Source organism: Rattus norvegicus, chromosome 4 (genome assembly GCF_021556685.1).
Source record: "Rattus norvegicus strain SHRSP/BbbUtx chromosome 4, alternate assembly SHRSP_T2T, whole genome shotgun sequence".
NCBI lineage: Eukaryota > Metazoa > Chordata > Mammalia > Rodentia > Muridae > Rattus > Rattus norvegicus.
Window position 1 is genome coordinate 166637641 of NC_141537.1, and position 23949 is coordinate 166661589.

Consider the following 23949-nt stretch of genomic DNA (forward strand, 5'->3'; position numbering starts at 1 on the left):
TCTGTACATTTCAGAATGTGCATGTCTCTTCAGCAGCCACAGATTTGATGAAATTGAGGAGATAGGTTAGAGTAATATGGAGGTCCTCTTGTTTTAGCAGGCTGGTCAGGTCAGCATACCTTGCTCCAGATAACTCAGTAATTAGAGAAGATTGGTGGATGAAGGACAAAATTGTGCTTTCAATTAACATGATTTAATTCTACTCATAATTAAGAACTCAGGCTGTTAATTAGCATTCTTTACTTCAAAGGGATTTTATGCAAATAGAACAGATTCCTCAATGTTGTGAGGCAAAGCCTGGAAACACACTAAAGAAGGTCTCTGTACTCTTTACAAGGAAAGAAGATGTCCTCTGCTCTGTCAAGTCAGATTCCAGAGAATAAATCTTCCAGGTTGTCTCTCTGTTTGCACAGCAGACTAAGTCCTATGATAAAAACACTTGTTTGTAAGGAGTCATGGATTATTATCATAAAAAATGTCAACCAGAACATTTCCATTTTACCTTTAACGCTCTGAGAATCAACCAGGGAATTTATCCAGTGTCTTCCCACAAATACAGCTGTATGAATTATCACACTTAGTATTTTCTAGTCTTCTTTTAGATAAGAATACACATCCTCCATCTTTTAGATTGAACTTCCTTCTGCTCAGTACACTGAAGAACACAGAGAACAGTGGGCAACTGCTGAATTTTGAACAGTCTCTGAAACAAGTCTTGATTTTAAAAATTCTTTTCACCAAAGTAGACAAAACTACAAGTATCAATCATAGGTTAATCAATAAAACATGTTTTTTTTTCTCTAAGCATATTAAAAAATAATGGTCTCTTTGTCACAAAAAAATCCTCATCTATTTCACACTTGCAATTAGTGGTTGGCTGGGAAAACTGATTATAAATATTTCCCAGGAACTATTTGTGTTTAACATAATCTCCCACATATATCTTGTCAATAAAAATGCCACTATAAAAGTAAAAAAACAGATGTGTCTGTCACACAGGACATGGTCTCATATGCTCATGTTTTAAGGAGTAAAAGAAGATATGAATATCACAGATAAAGGCATACAATTAATATTTGGATTGTTATCTCCTTTTTCCTACACTACATCTTAGCAAATGAGCCTTCAAATAAACATGGCAATCTGCAGGATGGTATATGACTTACCTTTTAAAAAAAGTTAAATGCAAAATAAAAATTCATTAGAACACAGAAGAATTTAGTGCATAGTATTACAAAAAAGATAGTTCTCAGACAACCTGGGCTATGTAGAAAAGCAGAATTCAAAAGGTAAGTATTTAATAACTATGATCTTCTTGTGTAAACCTGCATAAATCACACTTCTACTCAGGCTGAAATATTAGCAGGAGGTGGATCAAGTTTTAGATTACCAGAGAAGCACTACAGCCACCTTTATCTCCAATAGGGAAATCTAACTAAAAATGCACTTATAATGGAGATCCTCAATATTTGATTCATGGAGGCCTAATAATACACAGTTGAAATCAATCCTAACTACATAGGACTGTGACTTCAAAGGAATGAGTCTTTAGCAAAATACATCAATGTCTTTAACTGTGGGTTTAAGATGAGAGGAAAGGCTGCCACAGCTCTCTGTAGCCAAATCCTATGGGGGAGAGAGATGGGCACTCAGAAGTGAAGACTATCATGAGAGCTCAGGGGAGTCACATTCCTGGCCCAAGAGGAACCCAACTAGAGCACTCTGGACAGAGGAACCTAGGAGTAATCAGAGAGAGGATCCTTCTTGTTTCTGTCCATGCCAAGAGCTGAAATCCAGATATCAGGAGCACTGGAAACCCTGAGAGCAGATGTAAGATCAACTCTTCTGTTCCAAGTGACCTGACTGAAGACCATAGAACACATAAACCCAGGAGCAGACTGGGACAGGACCTTTCTGCTTCTGTCTGTACCCAAAGCTGAACTGGTATCACATCTCTGTACTCAGAGTGCACTTGGAGAAAACAAGTGTCCAAGAGTACTGAAACACAGTCTTACAGGAGGAAAAATGCACTGTCAGAGCCAGAAAGACTAGCTAATACAGAGACAACCTGATAGCAAGAGGCAAGCACAGGAACATAAGCAACAGAAACCAAGACTACTTGGCATCATCAGAGTTCAGTTATATCCCAACACACAAGGAAGGCAAGATTTGGATTTAAAATCATATCTCATGATGATGATAGAGGACTTTAAGAAGAACATAAATAACTCCCTTAAAGAAATATAAGACAACACAGATAAACAAATACAGGAAACACAAAAATCCCATAAAGAATCACAAGAAAACAAAATCAAATAGGTGAATGAATTGAACAAAATAATCCAGAATCTAAAAATGTAAATAGAAACCATAAAGAAATCACAAATGGAGACAAAAAACAAAATGTACAAAACAAAGAAAAAGTATTAAAAACAGTAAGGGAAAAATGTCAAGTAACAAATAAAGGCACACTCATCAGAATTATACCAAACTTCTTGCTAGAGACTATGAAAGCCAGGAGATCCTGGGCAGATATACAGAACTTAAGAAAACACAAATGCCAACACAGGCTATTGTATCCAGCAAAACTGTCATTAACATAGATGAAAAGAATCAAGAAATTGCAAGAGAAAAACATATTTAGACTGTAAGTTTCCACATATCCAGCACTATAAAGGATAATAGAAAGAAAATCCCAACACAAAGAAAGAAACTACATCCTAGAAAGAGCAAGAAATTAATCTTCTTGCAACAATACCAAGAGAGAGAGAGAGAGAGAGAGGGAGAGAGAGAGAGAGAGAGAGAGAGAGAGAGAGAGAGAGAGAGAGAGAACATAATTAAACCTCTAACAACAAAAATAACAGGAAACAAACATCATTATTCCTTAATATTCCTTAACATCAATGGACGCAATTCCCCAAGAAAAAGACATAGACTAACAGACTGGATATATAAAGAGGACCCAGCATTTTGATGCATATATAAACACACCTCAGTAACAAAGACAGGCACTGCCTCTGAGAAAAAGGCTGGAAAACAATTTTCCAAACAAATGATCCCAAGAAAAAGCTGGAGTGGCACTCCTAATATTTAATAAAATTGACTTTCAACCAAAAGATAAGAAGGGATACATCATATTCATCCAAGGAAAAACCCACCAAAATGAACTCTCAGCCCTGAATATCTATGCTATAAGTATAAGGGCACCTACATTCATAAAATAAATATTACTACAGTTCAAAGGACACATTATCCCTCACTGAATAATAAATAGGGGGAGATTTCAGCACCCTGATCTCATCAATGGATGGATCATAAAAACAGAAACTTAACAGAGACATAGAGAATTAAGAAAGATTATGAACCAAATGGATTTAACAGAGATCTATAGAATATTTCATCCTAAAATAAAGAATATACCTTCCTCTCAGCATCTCACACTACCTTCTCCAAAATTGACCACATAATCTGTCAGAAAACAGGCCTCAAAAGATACAAGAATATTCAAATAACTACATGCATCCTATCAGATCACCATGGATTAAGGCTGGTATTTAATAACAAAAAAAATGACAGAAAGCCCGTATTGAAACAAAAGTTGAATAACAATCTACTCAATGATAACTTGGTCAAGGAAAGATTAAAGAAAGAAATTAAAGACTTTTAAGTAAAGAATTTAATGAAAATGAAGGCACAACATACCCAAACTTATGGGACACAATAAAAGCAGTACTAAAAGGATATCTCATAGCTCGGAGTGTCTTAAAAAGAAAAAGGAGAGAGCATACATTAGCATCTTGACAGCACATTTAAAGCTCTAGAAAAAGAAGCAAATACATCAAAGAAGAATAAACAGCAGGAAAGAATGAAGCTCTGGGCTGAAATCAACCAAGCAAAAACAAAAAGAACTATACAAAGATTAAAGAAAACCAGAAGCTGGTTCTTCCAGAAAATCAACAAGAGAGATAAACCCTTAGCCAGACTAACCAGAGGGCACAGGGAGTGTATCCAAATTAACAAAATCAGAAATGAAAAGGGAAAAAGAACAACAGCATCTGTGGAAATCCTAAAAATCATCAGATCCTACTCCAAAAGCCTATGTTTAACACAACTGGAAAATCTGGATAAAATGGACACGTTTCTACGCAGAAAGCAGGTAAAAAATTTAAATCAGGATCAGATAAACCATCTAAAGAGTCCCATACCCCTTACATATAAAAGTAATAATTAAAAGTCATCCAACCAAAAAAAAAAAACCCTATGATCAGATGGAATTAGTGCAGAACTCTATGACACTTTCATAGAAATCATAATACCAATACTTTTCAAACCATTCCAGAAAATAAAAACAGAAGGAACACTAACCAATTTGATCAATGAAGCCACAAATATACTTAAACCTACATCACACAAAGACTCCACAAGAAAGACAACTACAGACAGATTTCCCTTATTAATAGCAATGCAATAATACTCAATAAAATTATCTCAAACCCAATCCATGAACACATCAAAGCAATCATCCATTATGATCAAGTAGGCTTCATCCCAGAGATGGAGGGATGGTTCAATATATGGAAATACAACTATGTAATGCACTATGTAAACAAACTAAAAAAATACAAAACATGATCATGTGATTAAATACTTAGAAAGCATTTAAGAAAATTTAACACTCCTTCATGTTAAAAGACTTGGAAACATAGGAACTCAAGGCTCATACCAAAACATAGTAAAAGCAGTATGCAGCAAACCAGTAGCCAATATCAAACTAAATGGAGAGAAACTTGAAGAAATCACACTAAAATCAGGGACTAGAAAAGGCTGCCCACTCTCTCCCTACCTATTCAATATAGAACTCAGGTGAATCAGACAACAAAAAGAGGTCAAAAGGACACAAATTGGAAGTGAATAAATCAAAATATCACTATTTACAGATGATATGATAGTATACTTAGGTTTCCCTAAAAGCTTCACCAGAGAACTACTAAACCTGAAAACCAACTTCAGCAAAGTGGCTTTATATACAATTAACTCAAATAAATAAGTAGCCTTCCTCTACTAAAAGGATAAACAGGATGAAAAAGAAAGTAGGGAAGTGACAACCTTCACAGTAGTCACAAATAACATAAAATACCTTCGTGTGACCCTAACAAAGCAAGTGAAAGATCTGCATGACAAGAAATTAAAGTCTCTGAAGAAATAAATTGAAGAAAATATCAAAGGTGGAATAACCTCCCATGCTCTTAGATTTGTCAGATTAATATAGCAAAAATGGTCATTTTGCCAAAAGCAATCTACAGATTCAATGAAAAACCCATCAAATTGCCAACTCAATTCCTCATAGATATAGAAAGAGCAATTTGAAAATTCACTTGAAAAAAAAATGACAGCATAGTGAAAACTATCCGCAACAATAAAGGAACTTTTGGGAGAATCACCAATCCTCACCTAAACCTGTATTACAGAGCAATAGTGATAACACCTGTATTTCATTGTTACAGTGACAGACAGGCAGATCAATGTAGTAGATTTCAAGACCCAGAAATGAATCCACACATGTATGGTCATTTGATCTTTGAAAAAGGAGCTAAAAAGATAGCAGTTTCAACAAATGGTGCTAGTTCAACTGGAGGTCAGCATGTAGATGAAGGCAAATTGATCCTTTCTTTTCACCCTGTACAATGTTCCAGCCCAAGTGGGTTAAGGACCTCCACCTAAAACCAGAGACACTCAAACTAATAGAAAAAATTTTTGAACACATGGGCACTGAGGAAAATTTGCTGAACAGAACACCAATGGCTTATGCTCTAAGATCAAGAATCGACAAATGGGACTTCATAAAATTTCAAATCTTCTGTAAGGCAAAGGATGCTGTCATTGGGACAAAATGACAACCAACATATTGGGAAAAGAGCTTTACAAGTCCTACATCTGATAGAGGGCTAATATCCCATGTATATGAGAACTCAAAAGGTACAGAGTTAAGCAAAGAATTCTCAGCTGTGGAATATCAAATGGCTGAAAAGCACCTAAAGAAATGTTCAACAACCTTACTCATCAGAGAAATTCAAATCAAAACAACCCTGAGATTTTACCTCACACCTGTCAGAATGGCTAAGATCAAAAACTCAGGTGACAACAGATGCTGGCTATGATGTGGAGAAAGAGGAACATTCCTCCACTGCTGGTTGGATTGCATGCAGTTATAACCACTTGGGAAAACAGTCTGCAGCTTCCACAAAAATTTGGACATAATACTACCTCCAGAATCAAGCAAACCACAGGGCATATACCCAAAAGATGCTCCAATATATAACAAGGACACATGGTCTACTATATTCATAGCAACCTTATTTATAATAGCCAGAAACTAGAAGGAACCCATATGCCCTTCAACAGAGGAATGGATATAGTAGATGTGCTACATCTACACAATGGAGTACTACTCAGCTATCAAAAACAATGACTCCGTGAAATTCATATGCACATGGATGGAACTAGAAAATATCATCCTGAGTGAGATAATCCAATCCCAAAAAATCCCCACACATGGTATGCACTCATTGATAAGTGGATATTAGCCCAAAAGCTCTTATTACTCAAGACAATCTTCAGACCACATATAGCTCAAGAAGAAGGATGACCAAAGTGTGGCTGCTTCAGTCCTTATTAAAAGGGGGAACAAAAATATTCATAGAAGCAGATATGAAGTGAATGTTTGTAGCAGAGACAAAGGAATAGCCATTAAGATCCTGCCCCACCTGGTGATCCAGCCTATATACATGCAGCCACCAAAACCAGAAAATATTGATGATGCATGAAGTGCATGCTAACAGGAGCCTGATATAGCTGTCTCCTGAAAGACTCAACCAGAGCATGACAATCAACCAGAGGCGAAAGCTAGAAGCAAACCATTGAACTGAGAATGGGGTTCTCATGGTGTAGTTAGAAGAAATTGAAGGACCTGTAGGGGCTTGCAACCCCACTCGAACCCACAATACCAACCAACCAGAGCCCCCAGGAACTCGACCAATACCCAAAGTGTACAAATGGACACTTTGTATGGACAAAAGTACATACACATGGCTCCAGCTACATATGTAGCAGAGGATGGCCTTGTTGGGCAACAATGGGAAGAAAAGTCCTGTCAAGGCTTGAACCCACAGGGGTCAAGAAATTGAATAGAAATTCTAGTCTTTAGGAAATAGAGCTAGAAAGACTCAGCTAGTCTATGTGAAATTATGCTTCTTATAGACAAACCAAACTAATAACAGTACTAATAATCTCTGTGATTAGAACATATTAGTACATGTGCTAAAGCAGTCTATCCTGTGATCATTTCTGTGACAGCCTGCTTAAGAATTGTCTTTGAAGAAAATGAGGAAAATATTTTCTGAAATGTTTGGAGCCTATCTATCCACACTGACAGGGACACATTTAGAATAGAAGTGAGCTAGATGACCCATCTTCTCAGTCACTGAATAAAAGATTCCTGAGAAAGTTACTACTGTGGGGAGTATGCGTCAGCTAGTTTCTATACTTTCTGTAGCTGCTGAAGAAGAAACCCAGTGAATGCCACAAACAAAATGACATCATGAACAAAAGACAACAGAAACAGTACATTAAACCCTCAAAAGTACATACAATACAATTACCAACTAGCACATGTAAAATAAGTATAACTGACATCTTTCAAAGGAAAATATACAGGCCAGACATGCCTCCCTGTAGTCTCAACCCCAAAGGAATATAGACATGAGGATCATGAGCTCAAGGACAGCTTGTGTAACATAAGTCCCTATCTCAAAATCTCTACAAAGTAATAAAAATTATTTTTTAAATTATCTAATAGCATGTTAACATATAAATAACTAGGAAAGTTATTAAAGGAGAAACACATAATTACGCAGTGATTTCTTAAAATTTGTATTTCTAAAAGCAATCAACATAATAAGAATGAGAAATGCATGATGTGAAGACAGAGGGGGATTCTGAGGATTCAAGGACAAATGTGGATGAGTTCTGGAAAGTAAGGGACAGGAGAAGATAAGGATGGATTAAACATAACTAAGGATGTATAAAAGGACTTATGGAAACCCACTAGTTAGCTAGTTTTTAGTTGGCCAACACAAAACTGCCTCCATATTTCCTTCGTGGTTTGGAGTTTTCCATTTTTAATGTGTGGTTTTGTTTCTGTGTTTGTTTTTTTTTTTTTTTTTGGTTCTTTTTTTCGGAGCTGGGGACCGAACCCAGGGCCTTGTGCTTCCTAGGTAAGCGCTCTACCACTGAGCTAAATCCCCAGCCCCTGTGTTTGTTTTGTTTGTTTGTTTGAGTGGGGACATTTTTGTCATACTGTTTTTTATTGTTTTAGTTTTTCCTTGTTTGGTTTTATTATTTTCTTTTCTGACGTTGTTTTTTTGTGGAGAGAGAAAAATCATGACATTGACTATGTAGGAAGGTGTGGACCAAGTAGTATTCAGTGAGGATGGAATGTGATCAAAATCCATGCTATGAAAAAAGTTAGTTAAAACATGAAAGTTTAACTTTAGAAAAGAGTTACAATTACAGAAGATATGAGTTTTTAAAAGAAAACCAAACTGCAAGACAAAGCCTACCCCAAAGGAATCACTGATCAGGGAGATGACAGAAGATTCCAATGCAGCATAGGTATTGCTCCTGCACTTGCTTACCATAACATCATGGTTATGGTAACATTATTGCTCCAGATGCTCCACACTTTGACATGAAGAAATAAAGAAGTCTATCTCAAACCAATATGGAAATATCTTTCCTTGGGCTGGCTTTCATAGGGTTAGTATGTATTTTGCAGGTTGAGGAGAGAATAAATAAGAATAGTCCTATCTGCATTGGATTCTGCATACTACAGTGCTGACCTGCTAGGAAAGATATGTCATAGGGTAGCAGTTTTCTTATTGGAACTAAGGTCTTTACCATATAACAGAATAATGACTGATGTTGTAATCCAAATCAAAATCCCAAGATTTAGCAGAGGTCACATGCCTTAGGTTGGAACTTGCTACAATCGCTCTGTTAAGTGGTCAGTGATTAGAATGCATTCTAAACATTTATAGTTACAGCCTAGACTTGTGCTGCTCTCAACCTCCATCACAGATACTTCTTTAATCAGTGGGCCGTAGTCCTTGCAGATTGACAGAATTGGTAAATGAACTTAGTATAAGTGTTTATGTGTAGAGGCTTAAAGGAGACATCTACATCAACTTCTCCCCCTCCATACCACTAGCATGTCTCATGGAACAGCAGAGAAGAAGACATAGAAAGAATGTAAAATGAGAAAAGAAAAAAAAAGCTTTCTGAAATGAGATTTTCCAGACAAGATGAAATTTCTTCAAAGATTATTCCTTGTTAAGAAATCACTATTTATAGGTGAAAACTGCTAGAAAAGTGAATGTTCTTTACTGAGGGTGTGGCCACTTCTGGGTTTCGTTTGTCCAATAGAGAGCCTACACCAGGCACATATGAACAGTTAATTACAATGACAGGTGTTAGACTGGCAAATGTTGTAGCTTTTAGTGGGACTAGGGTAATGAAATGTTCATATATTTTTGATGTATATGAGATATTCCCAAAATATATATTATTAATAAATATAAGCAGTTAAAATGTTTCTACCAGGTTATAAATAAACAAAAATAGTTGGATTTGCATAACAAAACACCTTAAATGGATGGTATGCATACATATGTATGTGTATATAAACATGTTCATAAACCAAAAATTGTGTAAGATAACTGCAGTAAAAACTATCAAATAACTGTCTGAGACACTCACACTCATTGTATCTGTCATGATGATTCAATCACTTCTCACCATCTTAAGTTGTTGACTTGCTATTGCCCTTTGCTTCTTAGAAGACAGAATCATGAGATGTATACAGTATTATAACACTTTTTGTCAACTTCTTGAACACAACTTTCTTCTGTAAAACTTTCTTAGAGACTGCCTTATGGAACTTGCCTTACACATGAGCTCATAGAAAATAAGGAAAGACACGGGAATTGAGAGAAAACCCTTTGTACACAATCCTTCCAATTCCCACACCAGTGTTAGAGTCTAAAGGGTTCAGAAACTCACAGTTTAGATTCTCCATTGTCAGTCCATGCCCATCCCTTTTCTTCATTATGATATTTCAATCCAATCCAGTAATTGTCTGAAATAACCTGGATCTGAAGGAACTTCTGCAAATGAAACAACACACTTTATGATGAAATTTCTGTTTGATGAGAGAAGGACAAGCAGAAAGAATTCCCAGCATTTATGTGTCATTCTCTGCTGTGCTGTCCTCCCACCACTCAGTCCTACTGTGGTGTTCAGTTTCTAAGTGACTTCCTACTATTAGCACATCTAAGTCAAAATTGATGTCAGTTAAAGAAGTTTTTAAAAAAAGACTTGAGATATTCTGAGATATTGGGATCAGGATATGATGTGTGACTGAGTTTCTTAAACCAAGTCTCACTATGTAACCAAGGCTGTCCTTGAACTCACAATCTCCCTACTTAAGAAAGGAATTTTTTAGATTTAGCACTTTCTATGACTGATGTATCAATTTCTTGTATTGTATCTTCCATGCCTGAACTAAAGAGATAATTCTCAACAGAGGAATCTCAAATGTCTAACAAGCACATTAATAAGTGTTCAAAGTCCTTACCCATCAAGGAAATGGAAATCAGAATAACTCTGAAATCCCATCTTAGAACAATAGGAATGGCTAAGATTAAACAGTCAAGTGATATGACATGCTCGCAAGGATTCAGGGCAAGGGGAATACTACTGCACTGCTGGTGGGAGGGCATATTTGTAAAACTATTTTGTAAACCAATTTGATGGTTTTTCAGAAAATTGGTAATAGTTCTACTTCAAAACCAGCTATCCAACTCCTGGACATATACACAAAAGATGCTCCACCATCTCACAAAGACTCATTTATTGTCAGCTATGTTCTTAACAGTCTTACTCATAATAGCAAGAAACTAGAAATATCTTAGATGTCCCTCCACTAAAGAATGGATAAAGAAAATGTGGTACATGTGCACAATAGAATACTATTCATCTGTGTAAAACAAAGACATCATGAGTTTTGCAGACAAATGGATGGAACTTGAGAATATCATCCTGAGTGACATAACCAAGTCCCAAAAGTATATACATGGTATGTATTCACGCATAAGTGATATTAGCCATAAAATAATGATGCCAATGCCACACACCAAACACTACTGAAGCAATGATGCTTTAGTCTCACTTGGAAACATAAATGCAATTGTTATAGAAAGCTCTTAGAGGGAAGGAACTTTGTAGGAAAAGGGATCATGTGGGAGATGAGGATTCAGGGCCAGTTGTAGGGAGCAGCCAGTAGCGGGGTTGATGGTCTTGAGAATGGAGAGAAATCTGAAACTGATGGGGGGGAGAGTTAGGGGACATCTTCAGGAAAAGATTGAGATCACTACAATCAAAGGGAGTGTTCTTAGCTGAAACTCTATGTAGCCTAGGAAAGCTGCCTCCTATAGGAAAGAACAACAAGGGAGAAATAATAATACCAACAATCTCACAAGACTTTTGACCCAAATTTATCTTGTCTATAAGAAATGCAGGGATTAGGGATGGAGCAAAGACTGAGGGAATGGCCAACCAATAACCAGCTCAAATTGATAGAAAAAAAAGATAAACTAATTTATGGTTAAATTGAATTCTTATAAATTTGCGGTACCTAGAAGTAAATCCAAATGTTTTACAAGATCCCTCTAATTTTTGTAACACGCAAAAAGCAATTGATGACGAGTTTTCAAACACTTTTGAGGACAAGGTTTTAGGTAGCCCAGGAGGATCTCAAGCACGACAGATAGTTGGGGATGACTTTAAACTTCTGATCCTTCTGCCTTCACATCTTGAGTGCTGTGATTAGAGGTATGTACCTCTAAACCTGGTACATTCAATGCTAGGGAATAAATCCATAGCTTCACACATGACAAGCAAGTATTTTACCAACTTGTCACATTTATAGTCCAGATATTCATAATATTTCAATTTTTGTTGTAAATATTAGTTATTTTATTTTTATTATGTGCCATGTATCAGTGCTCAGCGTTCTCTCAAAACCCTCCATGTCTACATCTATTTATTCTATTTTTGTTATTATTGTTTTTACAGTGCTGAAAAATAAAATGCAAAGCCTTGAACATGCTAGATAATCATTTTACCAACCCACCTCCTCCAAAAAAAAAAGAATATTGTGCAGGAAATATTGTGGATAGTTTCAGTGAAAATCACCGTGGAGCTAACTGGTCAAATATTTAATTCCATTTTTCTCATATCATCTCATTTTGCACAAAGGACCAGTCCTCAACTACTTTCCCTATTGTTATATGATTACTCATTTCAAGCAGCCTCATGCAAAGAGCCTCACTCCAGGTTCCAAAGAGCAAATCTTAGATGCTGTGGGGAATTTTTATTTGGCACTCTATTAAGATAAATAACTGGAGCCATAGGATGTATTGTACCAAAAGGTTAAACTTCATGAGGGAAAGACATACTTTCTGAGGGACTCTCCTGTAGACTCCTGAGAAAGTGAGGATATTGAAAGGTACAATGTCTCTGTAGTAATGAGATTCCTCTTAACATACCTAAGTCCCACAGTTTTGTTCAAATGACAAGAAAGCCATAGGCAAATGAAAAAACTGGATTTGGTATCTCATTATTCAGGGCTAGAGAAAGAGTCTACAAGAATAAAGGGGCAAATAAGTGTCTACAGTACCAGTTCTTCTTCATGATCTATCTTCAGAAGGGGTAGGCTGGAATTCTGGCAGGTCTGTTGACATCCATTCCATGATTTTTTGACCATGATGAAATAATAACATTTTATACCATAGCAGAACCAGTGTATTTTAACACCTTTGCCTACAAATGTGAAGTGAAATAGTTAAATTTGTTACTAGTATTCTGATATCAGAACACAATGTTAATTACAGTTGTGGTAAGAGAGAGGGGGGGGGAGGGAGAGACAAAGAGAGATACAGAGACACAGAGAGAGAGACACACAGAATGGGAGGTAAAGTCTTGTAGGTCTCAGAAAATGAGATTCCATAATGCCCAAACATGACTGGATACCCATGATATGCAGCATTATTAATATCTTTACAGACATAGAAGAATTTTCTGTGTTAATCATGGATGAATCAGTAGAGAAAATGTAACACACTCACCCAGAGAGAAGAATACCACTTATCTTTGAACGGAAATGAATCAGCTGGCCATAATGACTTATGCCTATAACTTGAGCATGTCAAAGAGAGAGACAGGAAGATGACTATCTGTTTGGGGTCATCCTAGGCTAAGTAATGACTTCCAGGCCAGCCTTGGCTACATTTTGAGTCCCAAGCCCCCCTGGGCTACACAATGATACTATGTCTCACATGAAACCCAAAAGAAAGATGTTGGCCTATTTGACAAACATTGATGAACTTGAGGATTGTGTACAAAGTGAAAAACACCAGGTGTAGGACCATACTTATGATTCCATGCAGATTATAATTCTAAATCAGCCTAGTTCTATGAATCAGAGGCTTGTGAGATACCAGAAGCCAGAGGGCAGGAAATGAAGTCTTGCTATTCAGAGGCAGTTAAACTAATGAAAGAATTCTAGATCTGCAGTAACGCATTGTACCCACACAAGTCCACATACTACTGTGCACTTAACATTGTTTCATGTCTTTATTAAACACTCTTACTTTAAGTGATATAAGAGATATTCCAGGGTGGTTTTGATGTACATAGTCTGTTCTCCTGAGTATGTTGATGCCTTCAATAATATGCTCAAACGCCCAAATGCTTCAAGTTGAAAACATTAAAATGTGTGCAGTTTGTGTAGCAATATTGCCTCAATATAAATATTTTGTTTAGTGGGGTGCTGGGAATGGCCATGCTCAATTAACAAACTTTATCTTGAACCTACATTTTTCTGTGATGAGTTATCTTTGTGTACCTCATTCAGGCCTGAAATTTCTTTAGATGTCCAGATTGTTCTGAAAGTTATAATTCTCCTCCCTCAAGTTCATAATCATAAAGGTTACATCATTAGGACATCCATTATAAATAATTAAGCTATTGTATAGTAATGATACAAAACCTTTTTGATGGGTCTAGAATACATCAAAGATTTCTTTGAAGCTTTTTACTCCTGTCACATATTTCATAATGTAGCACTTTCAAAAACTCACAAATCATATGAGACACAAGCAAAAAGAAGATTACAAGTGTGGATGCTCCAGTCCTACTCAGAAGGGGGAAAATAATTGGAAGTAAATGGAGAGAGGGATCTGGGACGGAGAAAGGAGGGGGTGGAAAAAGCGGGACTTGTTCAGATATGCAAAGAGTTGCAGGAGAAGTACAGATGGTCAGGAATGTGAAAGGAGGTGTATAGCAGTGGGGGATGAGAAAGTGGGGGTAGCACTAGAAAATCCCAGATTCCAGGGAACCAAGAACTTCCCAGTAGTGAACAGAGGGGACAGTACCCAAAATACCTAACAAAGGGGAGTAGAACCTGCACAGATCATAACCAGTGGATAGACACAGCCCCTGGTTGAGGGTTGGGTCCACACACCAACCTCAAAAATATTAATCCAGAATTCCTTATGTCAAAAGGAAATACAAAGAGAGGGAGTGGAGCAGTGACTGAAGGAAAGCCCATCCAGAGCCTTCCCCATCTAGGGATACATCCCATATGCAGACACCAAACCCAGACACTATTGCTGATACCAAGAACTGCTTACAGACAGGAGCCTGGCATAACTTTCCCCCTGGGAGACTCTGCCAGAGCCTGACCAATACAGATACTGATATACAGAGCCAAACATCAGACTGAGAGCGGGGATCCCAATGGAGAAGTTAGGGCAGGACTGTAGGAACAGAAGTGGTTTGAAATCCCATAGAAAGAACAATAATATCAACCAACCAGATTTCCCAAAACTCCCAGGGACTAAACCATTAGGCAGAGTACACCTGGAGGGATTCATGGCTCCAGGTGGATATATAGCAGAGGACTGACATCTGGAAGCACTAGAAGGGGAGCTCCTTGGTCCTGTGGAGGGTCGATGATGCAATGTAGGGGAATGCTAGGGCACTGATGCAAGAGTGGGTGGGCAGGTAGGGAGCACTCTCATAGATGAAGGGACTGGGGGAAGGCGATAGTGGTAGGTAAACAAGAAAGGAGGTAACATTTGAAATGTAAATAGATAAAACAACCAATATAAAAAAGTAAAAAGATAATAGTCCTTACATAATGAGAATCATCACATCCTACTATCACACCACTGTGAGATTACATACAAGAGCTCATTGTAAATTGTAAATCCTGGAAAAAAAACTATTTACAAATGATTGATAAACTGTGTCAGTTAAAGATGCCAGTCAAAATGAAGGATAAGAGGTTTCTTGGGGAACCTGATAGTTCCCTCTTTCCAGCTTCATTCACTTTGTCATTGACAAAGTTGCAATGTGTATACACCATGGTGAAACTCCCTTTTGTGGTCCAGGGAGCATCCCTTTGTTACAAACAGGGTAACTCTATCAAAAACAGTGAAATAGAAAACGCACATACTCACACACACACACACACACACACATACACACACAAACATACACATGCACACATACACACACACAAACACAGAGAGAGAGAGAGAGAGAGAGAGAGAGATGTTTCTTTAACTGCATCCATGCAAATGTACTAAGTCCATTGCAGTGTAAATAGTTAATAAACACTTTCTTAATTAAAAATAAAACTTCTATATTTTGGTCACCAAAAATTTTGGGACACAGATTTAACCATAGTCCAAAACAATCAGAATGCTCAGGGGTACTGATTTGTAATTCTATCCCCAGGAAGCATTAGGAGAGACAAACTGACACTGACTTCTAGAAATGATAAGATTCTCCTAATCCAAATAGATATTTGTGGGTCTCCAGATCCATACATGAAATAGGAGCACCCAAACCATTAACTCAGATATCACCAGCATCTTATGCCGCTTGTGGCCGTTAAAGCTTCTGGAGAGAATGTGGAGAAAAAAGAACACTACTCGACCGTTGGTGGTATTGCGAGCTGGTATATTCACTGGGGTAGTCAGTCTGGAGGTCCCTCAGAAAATTGGATATTGTATTACCTGAGAATCCAGCTTTACCACTCTGGGGTATATAGCCAAATGATTCTCCAACATATAACAAAGACACATGCTCCACTCTGTTCATAGCAGTCTTATTTGTAATAGCCAGAAGCTGGAAAGAGCCCAGATGCCCTTCACCAGAGGAATGGATACAGAAAATGTGGTACATCTACACAATGGAGTACTACTCAGCTGTCAAAAACAATGACTTCACAAAATTCATAGGCAAATGGATGGAACTAGAAAATATCATCCTGAGTGAGATAACCAAATCACAAAAAAAAACCACACACATGGTATGCACTCACTGATAGGTGGGTATTAGCCCAAAAGCTTGAATTACATAAGATATAATCCAAAGACCACAGGAAACTCAAGAAGAAGGACAACCAAAGTGTGATGCTTCAGTCATTCTTAAAAGGTGGAACAAAAATATTCATAGGAAAAGATATGAAGAGAACGTTTGGAGCAGAGCCTGATGGAATGGCCATTCAGAGCTTGCCCCCACCTCAGGATCCAGCCCATATACATTCTGCCACCAAACCTAGACAATTTTGCTGATGCCAAGAAGTGCAAGCTTACAGGAGCCTGATATAGCTGTCTCCAGAGAGGCTCAGTCAGAGCATGACAAATACAGAAGTGAATGCTAGCAGCAAACCATTGAACTGAGAACTGGGTCCCCACTGGAGGAGTTAAAGAAAGGATTAAAGGAATTGAAGGGGTTTACAACCTATAAGAACACCAATACCAACCAACCAAAGCTCCCAGGAACTAAACCACTACTCAAAGTGTGCACATGAAGAGATCCATGGCTCCAGCTGCATATGTAACAGAGGCTGGCTTTGCTGGGCACCAATAGGAGGAGAAGCCCTTGGTCCTGCCAACGCTGGACCACCCAATGTAGGGGAATGTCAGGGTGAGGAGTCATGAAGGGAGAATGGTTGGGGAGGGAGACACCCTGCTAGAAGAAGGGGGATTGGTTGGCAAGGGGGAAAACCCTGCTAGAAGAAGGGGGAGGGGATGAGATAGGGGGTTTTTGGACTGGAAACCTGAAAAGGGACTAACATTTGAAATGTAAATAAAATATACCTAATAAAAAATTAAAGCTTCTGGAGAGAAAACAATAGATAATAACACAATTTTGTCTTCATGACCCATACCTATGTGCTCTGTGGAATTTAAAATTGTCTTGGTTTTTCTATTCCATCTTTCCTGTTCTCGCTTGAGGGAGTCCAGATATTCACTGCCTGAACGGCACTCAATAGACTTATTTCTCATCATTTCTCCCTTTAAGTCGATGATACTTTGCATGGTGCTACAGTTATGGTGGTGTTTTAGAGTCTTCTGCAGATCATGGTTTTCTTGACTATACTGAATAACTAAATTAGTAACAGATATGTCAAAAATATTCACAGGAATAAATATTGAAATTCAATATTAGAGAAAAGGTTTCATATTGACAGCCAATGCATATCATTACTATCATTGGAACTTTAACATTCATAAATTAGCACTTCAATTAACTCACTCTGGGAAAAGATACATTATTATTTCTCTATAGGTAAAATGACTGTAAAATAAATAATACAGCTGAATAACATTATTGTGAAAATAACTTCCAATTACTTCATTTTTAGGCACAAATTTACTAATAAATACCTAAGTAAAATATTCAGTGAAGTTGTATCACATCATGACAATTTGAACTAAAAAATGAGTTAAGACATTGCACAATTTTTACTGTAGCACATGGAATGCAAAATATCTACATATGTATATATGTTTTAGTACAACCAGGAAGTGATTATTTCGATAAATATAAATAAATCCAATAAGATTTAGTCTTTAATGACTCTTACAGATGAAGTTGTATTACTTAACCATAACCTCGATGTACATTGAAGAAAAACATTAGAGAATGTTGTAGTCCTTTGCACAGCTGTTTCTCAAAAAATGTGTACATAAAATTAGCAATCACATTAGCTCAGAAGGCAGACTATCCCCAAGACCAGAGAAGGAACATGTTTAAGACTGAGAAAGAACAGGGCAACTACCAAGAGTCCCCAGAGCTGACAGATTAGATCTATAAGAGAACAGGACACTGCAGTGTTTCAGGAAAAAAAATATTGAGGTCAAGAGATTCTGACTCTTACCTCAATATAGGCAGGACAATGACCAGAATATGTAACTGCAGAATTCATGTTTAAAATTATTCTTTAGGCAAAAGGTCAAAGAAGATGTATCTCAAATACTCACTGCTCATTGCCAACACTGCAAGAGTTACCAGCAGATGGGAACAGAGGATTCCTAGAGCTATCTTAATGTGCTGCCAGAGGACTGAACACTCTTAAATCAAAAAGAAAACAACGCAAGAAAATCATTAACATAAAAAGAACATCTCAATTCTACATTCAATTCCATATATCATGAAAACAAGGGGAAATTCTGCACATGTTTATGATACAAATTGACTGAAAATGTGCACTCAAAAGTGCAGCTTCCTACCTAAAATGCACTCACTGTATTAATCCTAATATATGTGGGGTTTCAGAAATTTTGAATATTTTTCAGCATTGCCCTTGTATTGTGAATCCTCCTGACTCAGACTAGATGAGGCTAGATGCAGTTATTTGCTCTCACTCAGTTCTACAGGAATGAAAGTACATTCGAAAAAAGGCACTGGAGGCAAAGATACAATCCAAGTACAAGTTACCAAACCAGAGAATGCAGTAAACCAAGAAAGATAACTGAGGATGGAGACAATTTTGTACTCGATTACCCTCCAACTAAGAATATTTTATCCCCCCGCTCTTGTGCATAACAAAGCCCAGATGAAATGGAGCATTATAGGAAAGATGGCTGGATGTTCTTGAGAATTGGTAGGAGATCACAGCTGCTCTGGACCTGACCTGAATACATCCCCATCCTTGAAAGGTCCTATAAGTCAACTATCAATTTTTCCTTGTAATTGTGATTTTGTTGTACACAATACTAAACATTCTCGTGTATCTAAGGCATTTGGAATCTGAAACTCATGCTTCTGATTGCCACTACATCAAGGAAGAAAAGGGTCTCAGTTTGGAGTACTATGTACAAAGTAACTAAAAAAGAAAATAAAAAGTGAGATTTCCTTCTTTTCCTTGATAATTGAAATTATTCTTTGACATTTTCAGGAACTTATACTGGGTTTCAGTCATTTCCACCGTCAGGACCCTGACATCTCCTCTTCTTTCATCTACAACTTTATTCCCAAGAGATTTCCTCTTCTGATGGCCAACTGTTTTTGCCTTGTTGTGTTAGATGTAGGGGATATTTATGACAATTAAGACACTTTCTTCAAGCATGGAAATATTAGTTTTAATGCATAAGTTTCATTTTCATGGGATTTTGTTTCTCTAGAAAATTTAGTATTCTCCAAACCCTCGTTTGTCTCTAAGTTTTAAATTTTTCAGAATAATTCTTGACTAGACTAAATAATAAAAAACATCCTAATAGTTTTTCATTTCTTCTTGATTCTCAAGATTTTTTTTTCTTAAATATATTCCTTGTCCTATTCTGTTGATCTGGTTTCTTCTGTTACAAGCTAACAACTAAAAAGTAGAAGTAGTGTTATAATTCTTCCTTTAATTTTTAAGTTTTAAAACTTGATTCCTTTATTTTCTACAGTTTTGGAAGGTTTTGTGCTTGATTACCCTCCAACTAAGACTCTCCCCTACTTGTGTATAACCAAGCCCAGACAAAATGGTGCATTATAGTTTTTTTATTAAAAGAGGGTAGGATATTTTTAAATTGCTAAAGGTTTAAAATGAGTAAATATCATGTGAATTTGGACACTTAAAACACTTACTTCTGTGGCCAGCTTCTATGGGCCCTTGAGTCTCCTCAGCTCTCTCCTGGTTCTGTAAGCCTGAAGACTTATGAAATCTCACAGTTGAATAAGTGACCTCCTGGTCACACATTTTGGGAATATATAGAGTATGTTCTCTCTTAAAATATGTTCTTGAGTGATTTCTAAAGAAAAAGTTAAAATGTTCACCTTTAGGAAAGTACCAGGATCTGATGATAGGGAGGGTTGGGAAAGGGTGAGGTCTGATAATTCACTTAATGATCCAAATACCCACCCTGACATGGACTGAACCCAATTTCCTTTAGAAGTGAAAACATTTGTAGATTTGTGTTAAAGTTGTTTATATTTCTTATGGCCACAGCAATTATTTTTAGGAAATATGGAAGGAATTAAAATTTATTTTAAGTCATTATAATATTGGCAGGGCCTCTTTGTTTAAAATATTCAGCACATAAAAATATTAGGTAAAATTGGTACAACTGAAAACCATTGAAAAACTTTTAAATAATCTATTCAAATAACTAAGAGTCAAAGCTTTAGGAATAAATTAAAATGCTTTAATATTATTCACACATTTTGATAATTTGCACATGAATTTTAAATATTCTTTTTATTTTATACATGACTCTTGGGCTTTCCAAATACCTTGAAAAGAATATTTGAAGTTTAATACTGCTAGTGATCAAACACACACACACACACACACACACACACACACACACACACACACACACACACGCACACATGGGTTTAATCTCTAACCAGCTGAAATGTCCAACCTCTCAACCTAGTCCCAATCTACACATTCCTCTCTCTACTTGGACCTGGTAAATGGATTCACCTGGGAAAGATCCTATTGAGTGGGATTAACCAGACCCAGAGAGAGAAATGCTGAAGATTTGTAACCTTTAAGTAACTGAAGAACCAGAAAAAGGGTCATTGCTGGGTGGAGTGTGGGAGCAACAAAGAGAGGCATAGAGGACACAATATGAAGTTTCATATCAAATCATTCCATGTACACAATTGTGTCACATATAATATACTCGTACATGATATTGCAAGAGGAGGCTATGTGAAAATAAATTTTGTCACTGTGTAGCATACATGAATTAATGTCAATGAAGGATGCAGTCTGATAATAGATATCAATGTATTAGTAAACAGTAAGTATATGTAATTGGCATTAGCCTTACATTAATAACTGAGCTGAGAGGGAGCAGATAATAAAGACAACAAGCTGTTCATTAATAACATTCTTATCTAGTGTTTAATTTATAAAGTTTTCTGAAGTGATTCATCTTTTGTTTATTTCTTGAGGAGAAAAAAAGAATCCTTGAATGACAAAATTAATTTTTGTTCATTTTTCAAAATTGTTGTATTTAATTATTGCTCTTGTGATGGGTGTGCCCAAACCATCGTGCATGTGTCCAGAATACAACTTTGTGAAGTGGGTTCTCCCACTCCAATTACATATGGATTCTAGGGATCAAACTCAGGTATTTAGTCAGGCTTATGTACCAAGTAACTTAAAAATTTTACCTATCTTCCCTGTCTCCTACTGTGACAGTTGTCAGATGGATAATATACAAACTTTTAATGAAGTTAAAGAGTAATGAAAACCATAGGTCTTTCTACCTTAAGTTCTCAGCATACAACACACGTTACAGCATAATCTGAAAGAAAATGACTACTACAGAATAATAGTTTTCACATGTTGCCAGAGTTAACATGATCTAACACAACAAACAGGGCTACCCCATCAATGCCGATGTCACATACCACCATCTGAAATTCTCTACAGTATACTTGATCATTTGATAGAAAAAAAGCTGGTATTGTTACCTGTGTCTCTGCCCCGAAGTGATTCTGGTGGAGGAAATTGATCCCCCAATTGGGGGAAGAGTTGGCCTTTCTTGGTCTGTACACCCTAAGTGGCTCCAAGATGAAAGGCAGAACTAACTTTCTTCTGAGTGATACTCTACCTCATGATTTTCTGCCCCTCCTATTGACCAAAGTGAAAAGAGGAAATTGCTTAATGAAAACTGACTCTAAGATCAGAGGAGAGAAGCAACATATAGTGCCAGATGCAAAACAAATCTCCATAATTAATATTTGAAGACTGAGGAAATGAACTTTCCTGCAAAGAGAGCAAAACCAGTGTCTTTAGCAAAACCACTAGGAAGAAGAGAGTCTGAAGCTCCTCTGCTCCTAGTTTTGAAATAGGCTGTTAGAAATTGTGTCTTATGATACTATTTTGTAAAGTTATTTCTTTATTTTGAATTACGATAATTGCAGCTAAGCATGTATTAGGAATGTCTTTAAAGCACTCAAATTTCCACGGGTAAAGTCTTCCCTTATACTCTTCTAGCATTTGAAGCATGGATAATATTAACTGTTAGCATTGATGTCATTCCGCATAGAGTGCTTTTACTGCTGATGCTTTCAGGGTGTTGACATATTGAATCTAAGAGAATAATCACTCAGTATATACTCTTCTCCTGAACTATGAACACAGGATTTGCTTTTATTTTCTTTTGTTGTTTTGTTTTTGGTTTGTTTGTTGTTCTTAATATTGTTTCGAGATAGTTGTTGTATCTTATTAAGCAGCATGGGCTAATCCTACACTCACAGTTCTCTAGCCTCTCTCTTTTCTGACCGAGAATTACAGCCATATACCACTACACAATTTACAACATGTTTCTGACAGATATTTTTAATTAATAATAAGCAGTTTTTCATTTTATAAATATTGATCTCAAGATTTTTAGTCACCTATAATTATTTGTATCTTAAATACTGAAAATTAAAAAGACAATCTGCTACTGAACATTCTGCTTGTTTTATATTATTTTATTATTATTAGTTTAAAATCTACATGGGATATATTTAGAAAACGCTAAGAAAGACATGTTATGCATAAATTCATGGATTCAAGGAAATTTGCATTTAAGGAACTCTGATATAGATCATCACATGACCTCTAGTTCAATTACAGTTTTTGAGTTGGAGTGAAAATATTCCCAATTGACTTTTTTTTAAAGATGAGATACAGTGATTTTTTTTCTGTGAGTTTGCCCATGGGTTTGTGATGAGAATTCCTAAAAAGAACCTGTTTTAGCAAAGACTGATTTAAACTACAGAGAAGTAGGAATGTTGTGGTGATTTGGGTTTATCCTTTAGCATTCAGAAGCTTCTCTAAGACAGAAACCAGGCCAGATTTTCTATCTGATCATTTCCAGATGTTTAGAAGGACAGGGTAGGGTGAGCACATGAGCAAAAGTGAGAAACTGACACATCTACAGTCTTGAGCTGTTGCTGCTCTATAAAACCCACATTCTACCCTCAAATCTGCGAAAAAATATTTTTGATTCTGAGACATTTTTACACCATAATCATTGTGGAGACAGTAACATCCTTAACATGAGGCTAAGCACATGAACAGGGCACACTTTTTTGTGCTTTCTGCATATTGTTTGCTTCCTCTAACATCAGGCAAAGAGTATGGAAAAGAAGTCCAGAGCTGTTTTTTTCATTACTGTGACCATAGCAGTGGGAGATGAGAGGCCTATCAGTGCAATTGATGAAGGAGGATGTTAGTTAACTGAAACTGAACAAAGAGTTGGTGGAGGTTTTTTTTGTTTGTTTGTTTTGTTTTCCAGTTTGTTTGTTTGTTTGCTTGTTTGAACAGAGATAGAAGAACGCCCATAACTCTAAAGCCAAAGAGCAGCAGCTTCATCTAAGCTCTGTACAATTGAACTCTGAATTAATAGAAAACTGTAAACATTTTTACATTATACAAATGTAATTACAAACATAATTAGCATTGACAGATATAGTAACTTCAGATGAAAGCAATTGACAATCAAATTTTCTTTCTTATATTTTGTCTTTTACATTCATTTT

General features: G+C 36.6%; 2 protein-coding genes across 5 annotated transcripts in view; one reads left to right on the forward strand and one right to left on the reverse strand.

Moving 5' to 3' along the window:
* The window catches only part of LOC134486850 (uncharacterized), a 216729-nt gene that overhangs the window by 79085 nt on the left and 113695 nt on the right, over window positions 1-23949 (forward strand). The window lies entirely within an intron of this gene.
* On the reverse strand, window positions 178-21960 carry Klra1 (killer cell lectin-like receptor, subfamily A, member 1). Its single transcript, NM_001009718.1, is given in 8 exon segments — window positions 178-424; window positions 503-655; window positions 10117-10220; window positions 12794-12936; window positions 17360-17578; window positions 18456-18545; window positions 20047-20210; window positions 21889-21960. Coding segments are annotated over 6 exon segments (804 nt in total). The 5' UTR covers window positions 20159-20210; window positions 21889-21960; the 3' UTR covers window positions 178-424; window positions 503-519.